The 8,865-nt window shown below is 38.6% G+C and overlaps 1 protein-coding gene across 1 annotated transcript in view; it reads right to left on the reverse strand.

Annotated features, from left to right (window-relative positions):
* Positions 1-400: 400 nt before the first annotated feature.
* FDX1 (ferredoxin 1) overlaps positions 401-8,865 on the reverse strand; it is a 45,353-nt gene continuing 36,888 nt past the window's right edge. Inside the window, exon 4 of the mRNA XM_007936565.2 lies at positions 401-515. Within this exon, the coding sequence (XP_007934756.1) occupies positions 401-515 (115 nt within the window). The remainder of the gene's footprint in view (positions 516-8,865) is intronic.

Below are 8,865 nucleotides of genomic sequence, written 5' to 3' on the forward strand. Positions count from 1 at the left end.
CAGCCATATTTTCTGCAGTTTGTCTGAACATGTAACTTGTACTAACAAGATGTGAGTGCCAGTACCAGATTTTCAAGTAAGCGGTATGGCCCTAGAGAAGCCATTTTAAGTATCTGTCTTATTGTAAACCTATTTTATAGGTAAGTAGACATAAGATTTATATGAAAACATTTTGCTAAAGTTGCTAAACTATTTTCTAACATTTGGTGGATACACTGTAATTTAACCAAAATAGATTGCATACTTTCAGAACTACAAAATCCAGTAGTTGTACAAGATGAATTAAAATAGCAAAGCTAGTTATAACAGTAATTCCATTTATCCATGTCCTCATTTAATTCCATTAAGAAATAAAAATTATAAAAATAGATAAGTTTGCATGAAAATATTCCTATTTATCTTAGGATTTCTTGCTCATATCTATAGGCTGTCTGGCATCAGCTACTGCGTCCGGTACTCGAACAGTCATATTGTCCATAGACTTTGTCAAACAGATTTGGCAGCCCAACCGTGATCTGTATAAAAAGAGGAGAAGTCATGTTTAGTATGAGGTAGACATTATTCACGAAGCAATGCAGATTGTTTAGGACATTGTTACACTGTCTTAGCAAACGCAGTAGGGAATTTCTTTACCTTTTAAGTTCTCATTAAAACAAATATACTGAATCCTACCAACTACATAAAACAAAAAATAAAACCCTGCCATACCAAAGTTTCACATTAGTCTTTAGTTTCTATCATCTACTAATCTCTTCACCAGAACTACTGCTTCTTCTGGTGAAATGGCTGACAAGCAATGAAAATAATCAAAAGGCACAACTGTGGAGAAAGAACTGAGGTTAGCATGGCCAAAAAAATGATTACTCAATTTCCAGATAATTAAAACCATACAGACTTAAAAAAAATGAAAAGACAAGACAGAGACTGGGAGAAAATATCTGCAAAACACATATCAAAAAAGACCTGTATCCAAAATATAACAAGAAACTTTAAAAGCTCAAAAAAAAAAAAAGAAAAGAAAACAAACACCCAAGTTTTTAAAATGGCTGAAGAGCTGAATACACACCTCACCAAAGAAGATATACAGATGACAAATAATCAATCATATGAAAAGATGTTTCATATTCTATGTCACTAGAGGATCGTAAACTAAAACAATAAGATACCAGGGGTGGGCTGGGGGTGAACCAAACTCACTGGCACCAAGTTGATTCCGACTCATAGCAATTCCCTTTGGGCTTCCGAGGTGGTAAATCTTTACAGAAGTAGACTGCCCAGTCTTCCTTCCGTGGAGTGGCTGGTGGGTTTGAACCGCCAACCTTCTGGTCAGCAGTTAAATGCCTTAGGCACTACACCCCGAGAAAAAGCTAAAATCTAAAACACTGACAACACCAAATGCTAGCAAGGACATGGAGCAAAAGCAGCTCTCATTAACTGCTAGTGGGAATGCAACATGGTTTAGCCACTTTGCAAGATAGTCCTACAATTTCTTACGAAGTGGAAACAGGCTTATATATGATCCAGGAACTGTGCTCCTAGGGATTGATCCAAATGAACTGAAAACGTTATGTCCACACAAAAACTTGCTTACAAATGTTTCATTATTAGCAAATTTGGAAGCAACCAAGATGCCTTTCAATAGGTGAATGAATGGATAAATGAACTGTGGTATATCCATATAATGAACTACAAAGTAATATAAAGAAATGAGGTCACAAGCTACAAAAAGATACACAAGAACCAGGAGTACATACTGCTAAGTAAAAGAAGCCAGTCTGAAAAGGCTAAATATGATTCTGATTATATGACATTCTGGAAAAGACAAGGCTATACAGACAGCAGAAAGATCAGTGGGTGCCAAAAGTTCAGGGGGAGGGAGGAGGGATGGATAGATGGAACACAGGGCATTTTTGTGGCAGTGAAACTATTCTGTATGATACTGTAATGGTGGACACATGACATTTGTTTAATGCACTTGTCAAAATCCATAGAACGATACAAAACAAAGGGTAAAACTTAATGTAAACTATGGACTTCAGTTAATAATATATCAGTATTAGTTCATCAAATATAACAAATGTACCACACTACTACGTTTTTTACTGTGCAATTCTTCCGTAAATCTAAGACTGCTCTAAAAAATAAAGTCTATTTAAAATAAAAACCATGCAGACTGTAAAAGAGAGCCACACTTTTTGAAGGCTTTGAAACAAGAAATTTAAAATACATTAAGAAACAGATCCTACAAGCCATCAATTTTAACATGCATATGTTTCCCACATTTTCAACATCACTAAAATCAAGATGGGAGCTCTGGTTGTGCAGTGCCTAAGGCATATGACTGCTAACCAGAAGGCTGGCGGTTCAAACCCACCAGCCACTCCTCATAACGAAGGTTGGGCAATCTACTTCCATAGTGATACCACCTCGGAAACCCAAGGAGGGGTCGCTATGAGTTGGATCTGACTTGATGGCAGTGAATTTGGTTTTTGGTAAAATCAAGATTCATCTTAAAATCACTGGCATCTAACAATCACTGCCACACTGTCAGATCTGAGGAAAAAGCATTTACCTTCTGGCCAGGGGAGATGGTGTTTAGAATGGGCTTTGAAGGATAAGTAGGATGTGATATTTAATAGAGGATAAAAAAGAAAGGCATTTGAGACAAAGATAATATAATGCAAAGCAGTTCCAGGCACCTTTGAGGCAAGACAGGTGTTTTCATTTGGCTGCCACACAATACAGGACAAGGACAGGAACAGGGATAGGATGAAAACTGGTCAGGGCCACACACAGCTTTGAACACCAATTAAAGCATAGGTTTTAATAAGTGAGCAATGAGGGACCACTGGCAAGTTTAAGAGCAAGGAGGCAAATTTAACTATAGGACACATTGATTGCTAGTGGAGAAAAATTCCTTTCCATCAATGCTGTTGTTGTTAGGTGCACGAGTCAGTCTCGACTCACAGAGACCCTACGAACAACAGAGTGAAACACTACCCAGTCCTGTGCCATCCTCACAATCGCTGCTTTGCTTGAGCCTGCTGTTGGAGCCACTGTGTCAATCCATCTCGTCAAGGGTCTTCCCCTTTGTTGCCCAACTTCTACCAAGCATGATATGGTATGGGTTCAAGTACAGGTTCCTCCTGATAACATGACCAAAGTATGAGAGACAAAGCCCAGCCATTATCACTTCTGAGGAGCACTCTGGCTGTACCTTCCAAGACAGATTTGTTCATTCTTCTGGCAGCTCATGGTATATTCTTCACCAGCACCACAATTCAAAAGCATCAATTCTTCTTCCATATTCCTTATTCACTGTCCAGCACTCACATGCACACGAGGCTATAGAAAAGACAATGGCTTAGGTCAGGCGCACCTTAGTCTTCAAAGCAACATCTTGCTCTTTAACACTTTAAAGTGGTCTTCTGCAGCACTTTTCCCCAGTGCAATACAATATCTGATTTCTTGACTGCTGATTCCATGGACGTTGATTGTGGAACCAAGTAAAATGAAATCCCTGACAACTTCAATCTTTTATCCATTTATCATAATGATGTTTAATGGTCCAGTGGTGAGGCTTTTTGGTATCTTTAAAGCTGGACTATATGAAGAAAATTGTGGTATTAGGATTGGAGGAAGAATCATTAACAACCTGAGATATGCAGACGATACAACTTTGCTTGCTGAAAGTGAGGATGACTTAAGGCACCTACTGATGAAGGTTGAAGAATACAGTCTGCAGTATGGATTACATCTCAACATAAAGAAAACAAAAATCCTCACAACTGGACCAATGAGCAGCATCACAATAAATGGAGAGAAAATTGAGGTTGTCAAAGAATTCACGTTGCTTGGTTCTACGATCGATGCCAACGGAAGCAGCAGACAGGACATTAGATGATGTGTAGCATTGGGAAAGTCAACTGCGAAGGAATTGTTTCAAGTGCTGAGGAGCAAGGATATCTCCTTGAGGACTAAGGTGCGCCTGACACAAGCCATGATATTTCCAATCGCCTCGTATGCATGTGAGAGCTGGACAATGAATAAGGAAGACCGAAGAAGAGTTGATGCTTTTGAGTTGTGGTGCTGGCGGAGAATGCTGAAAGTACCATGGACTGCTAAAAGAACTAACAGATCTGTCCTGGAGGAAGTGCAGCCAGAATGCTCCTTGGAAGCAAGAATGGCCAGACTTCGTCTCACCTATTTTGGTCATGTTGTCAGAAGGGACCATTCCCTGGAGAAGGATGTCATGCTTGGTAGGGTGGAGGGTCGACAAAAGAGGGGGAGGCCTTCAATGAGATAGATTGACACGGTGGCTGCAATGATGGGCTCAAGTATAGCAGGGATTGTGGGGCTGGTGCGGGATCGGGCAGTATTTCCTTCTGCTGTGCATGGGGTTGCTATGAGTCGGAAACGACTCGACGGCACTTAACAACAACAAGTCTGAGGTAGAATCCATACTGAAGACTATAGTCTTTGATCTCCATCAGTAAATGCTTCAAGTCATCTTCACTTTCAGCAAGCAAGGTTGTGTCATCTGCATATGGCAGGCTGTTAATAAGTCTTCCTCTAATCCTGATGCCATGTTCATACAGTCCAGCTTCTCAGACTATTTGCTCAGCATAAAGATTAAGTGTAATAAAAGGATACAAACCTGACCCACACCTTTTCTGATTTTAAACCATGCAGAATCCCCTCATTCTGTTTGAACAAGTTCCTCTTGGTCTATGTGCAGGTTCAGCATGAGCACAATTAAGTGTTCTACAATTCCCATTCTTCACAACGTTATCCATAATTGTTATTATCCACGCAGCTGAATGTCTTTTGATAGTCAATAAAACACAGGCAAGCATCTTTCTGGTATCTGTTGCATTTAGCCAGGACCCATCTGACATCAGCAATAACATGCCTTGTTCCACATCCCCTTCTCAATCTGGCTTGAATTTCTGGCAGTTCCCTATCAGTGTACGGCTGCAACAGTTTATGACTTATTTTCAGCTAAATTTTACTTGCATGTGATATTAATGACATTGTTCGATAATTTCCATATCTGTTGGATCACCTTTCTTTGGAATGGTCAGTTGACCAGGTAGGTGTCCACCAATGGTTTCTATTTTTGAATCAGAAACAGCGCTGACAATACTCAATTATGCAATAAATTCTGTCTGCAAGACAGAACATGTGACAAGCCAATTTGGACAAATTCATTAGGACTGCAGTGAGCCCAAGGACACAGTTGGATATATTTGGTGTTCCTATAAAGATAAGTAAGACAATGCTAGTCTTAAAGAACTTTTAATCTAGTAAAAGAAATAGAGATGGAAATAATTATCAGTGTAACAAGACAGAACACAATGAATGTAATGATAGAACAACAAGAAGTATGTCACAGGGATACAGGGAGGGTGCCACCATGAGGTCTTGCTTGCTCCATGACCCAAGAAGAGAAGGTAGTGACATTCGGTCACTATTTTCTTTTTCCTGTTTCCTCTTCCTCCTTAAAAGTGCCTGGCTCTAAGGTCTACCCAGTATATGAAATGACTTACCATGGAGTCTGGAGTTAATTCTGACTCAGGGCAACCTCAAATGTCTCAGAGTAGAACTGTGCTCCATAAGGTTTTCTATGGCTGTTTTTCAGAAGTAGATCACCAGGCCTTTTTCTGAAGCACCTCTGGGTCACTCAAGCCTCCTACCTTTCAGTAATGCTTTAACCATTTTTACCACCCAGGGACTCTGCCTAGTGCATAAGGTATCTTATACCTATCGAGTGGAGCTCTGGCAGCATAGTGCCTAAGGCATTTGACTGCTAACCAGAAGGCTGGCAGTTCAAACCCACCAGCCACTCCTCAGGAGGAAGATTGGGCAGTCTACTTTTGTAGTGATACTGGCTCAGAAACCCAAGGAAGGGTCACTACAAGTTGGATCTGACTCGATGGCAATGAGTTTGGTTTTTTTAGATACCCATCAAGAAAACAAAAAAACAAACCCACTGCCATCAAGTCAATTCCAACTCATAGTGACCCTATAAGACACAGCAGAACTGCCCCCCATAAAGTTTCTAAGGCTGTAAATCTTTACAAAAACAGACTGCCTCATCATTCTCCATGGAGCAGCTGGTGGGTTCAAACCACCAACCTTTCAATTAGCAGCCAAACCCCTTAACCACTGTACTACCAGAGCTCCTTTTATATAGATCAAGGAGATTAGCAATTCTTCCTTAATTTCACATACAAGTATACCTACCCCCCATCACCCCGCTTTTTGAAAGTCTGCTTTACACCACTTCGCTTTTACAAAAGACCTACGTTAATTATCACCTGTTTTCACTAACTGAAAGAAACCCAAAGAAGATTTTTCCTTTTACAAAAGAGAAAAAAAAAGCAAAAGGTGAAACTAGCATTTAGCCTTTGTTTTGCAGCGAGTTGTTATTAGCAGTGCACACACTCCAAGCAGCAGGAGTAGTGTTGCCAAGCTCCTTCCACCATCGTTTTGCATTATCTCTGTGAACACTATATGTTAGCATTATTTTAGGTTTTATTTGTTATTTGGTATGATTTGATAAGTGATTTTTGGGATCTGGGAACACTCAAAAATTTTTCCCATATAAATTAATGGTGATTGCTTCTTTGCTTTATGCTACTTCTTTGGCTTATGAAAGGTTTCATAGGAATATTATACTTTCAGATAGTGGGGGAAACCTGTATTAGTCCCACAGTATTCTGATACTTCAGCATACCTTGAAGACATTTTCTCACATCACCTCTGTCATATATATTTTGAAATATACTGAATGTTGAGTTTAATTTACTTTCAACATTTGTTTTTCAATTAGAGAAACAGCTTGAAATAGTAAAAAACCACGTGCTTTGGGGCTCAACATTACTGAAATAAAATCAGGACTCTGTCACCCACTAGCTGTGAAGAATGGGACAAATCTCAGATATATAACTAAACATTGGTTTCTTATCATCATTATTTTTGTTGCTTTCAGTTGCAGTCAAGTCGATTCTCTCTCATGCTGACCTTAAGGGTGCAGAACAGAACTGTTCTATAGGGTTTTCAAGGCCGTGACCTTTCAGAAGATTGCCAGGCCTTACTTCCAAGGTGCCTCTGGATGGGTTTAAACTGCCAACTCTTCAGTTAGTAGGACAGTCAATGCTTAACCATTTGTGCCACCCAGGGACTCCTTTTCATCTATAAAGTGGTAATGATACTGCCTGACCTTAATGGTCAGAAAAAATCTTTGTTATATCTAGGTATTATAATAGGTACTTAACATATAAATTGATATTACTGTAATTATAATACTAACAATTACCATTTAACGAACTCATTCTCTACCAGACACTTCTAAGAGGTTCATGTGGATTTATTCATTAGCTCCACAGAAAAGACCTATGAGATAGGTACTATTGTTATCCTCATCTTACAGATAAAGAAACTGAGGGCCTTTATATAGATTATCCACAGAACTGGTGGCAAGGAGCAATGACAATCATGAAATATAGATTTCCAAATAATTCCTGAATCTCCCTTTCCAACAACTATTTATTCCAGAAATAGCTGGTGATCCTCTATTGTGAATCTGGCACTATGATGAGCATCAGAAATACAATGGTGAAATAAGGCACAGCTCCTCCTCTTAGGAAATTTATAATCTCAGCAAAAAAAGAGACAAGTAACCAATACGATAAATGTATAACCAGTCTTATCAATAATCAAGGCTAAGTACACCCTACAAATAAACATTAAATGATGATGTTTTACCAAAAAAAATTAAAGACATTTATGTGATATTTTAAAACCAAATAAATATATATGCTACAAAGGCTGAATTTCTTATTTTTTCAAAATATGTCAAAGTGCTTTGCATTTGCTACCTGTGAAAAGCATTACGCTCTTTCCTCACACAGCACTTCTACTTAAATTACCTGTACTTAAGAACACCCACTATGAAACTCTAAAACCTACTGCTTGCTCCCAGTGTCCAGAGCTAAAACTTCTAAAATTTATTATCAAAATTCTTGGCTAACTTATTATACACCTTTTGTACAACAAACACCTTTTGTATCTTATTAAATTTTTGCATCTCTTCTAACTGTAGCTCCCCTCTTCTCCATTTTATTTTTCCTCACTTAGAATATTACCTGCTATATGGACCTACCAATTTTACCTCAATAAAAGGACAAGCAATTAGCTATGATTTACCCATCCCTTATCATTGAGAGACAGACAGTTCTCAGAACTAAATTATTAATTCAGTCATTGAATATATTCTCTATGTTATCCTTTGGAAAGAAAGGAGGTATTGATAGAGAATGTGGCACCTGAAGAGGTGAGGGGCAACAGATAAGATGGCACCTATAATGTAATCTGCTTTGCTTTGGAATCCAAACAGAAACTATTCTTCCCAGTTTCTTCACCCAGAATATCAGTTTCATGTCTTCTACACCAAGAGGAAAAGGAACTAGCTAAGGAACAAAATGATTTTTCACCTCTATTATAAATACCAGTGACCTCCATACTTTTGTGAGGGTTAGATGAGATAGTTTATGTAAAATACCTAGCAAAATCCCAGTTACACAGTATACATAAAGTAAACAAAGCTATTATTATTATTACTAAAAAGGCCTTATTTTATTTACCCCTTCAAACAGTAAATTAACTAGTTGCTTTCCTTGATTTCAACCAAGGCTAAATTATTAAATAAATAAATAAGGCTGCGGTGTAGTAAATTACTTAGTGTGGCTTTTCTACCCATAAGTCTTAGTAAACTCCAAGGTGGGATTTTCTATGAGCAACTGAGGAGCTCCTGATTGCTGAAGTTGTCCACCTGGAGTATTTCTGTTGGGAGTGGCACAA

This window comes from Orycteropus afer, unplaced genomic scaffold (assembly GCF_000298275.1).
Source record: "Orycteropus afer afer isolate SDZICR_OR568_19922 unplaced genomic scaffold, OryAfe1.0 scaffold00036, whole genome shotgun sequence".
Classification (NCBI taxonomy): domain Eukaryota; kingdom Metazoa; phylum Chordata; class Mammalia; order Tubulidentata; family Orycteropodidae; genus Orycteropus; species Orycteropus afer.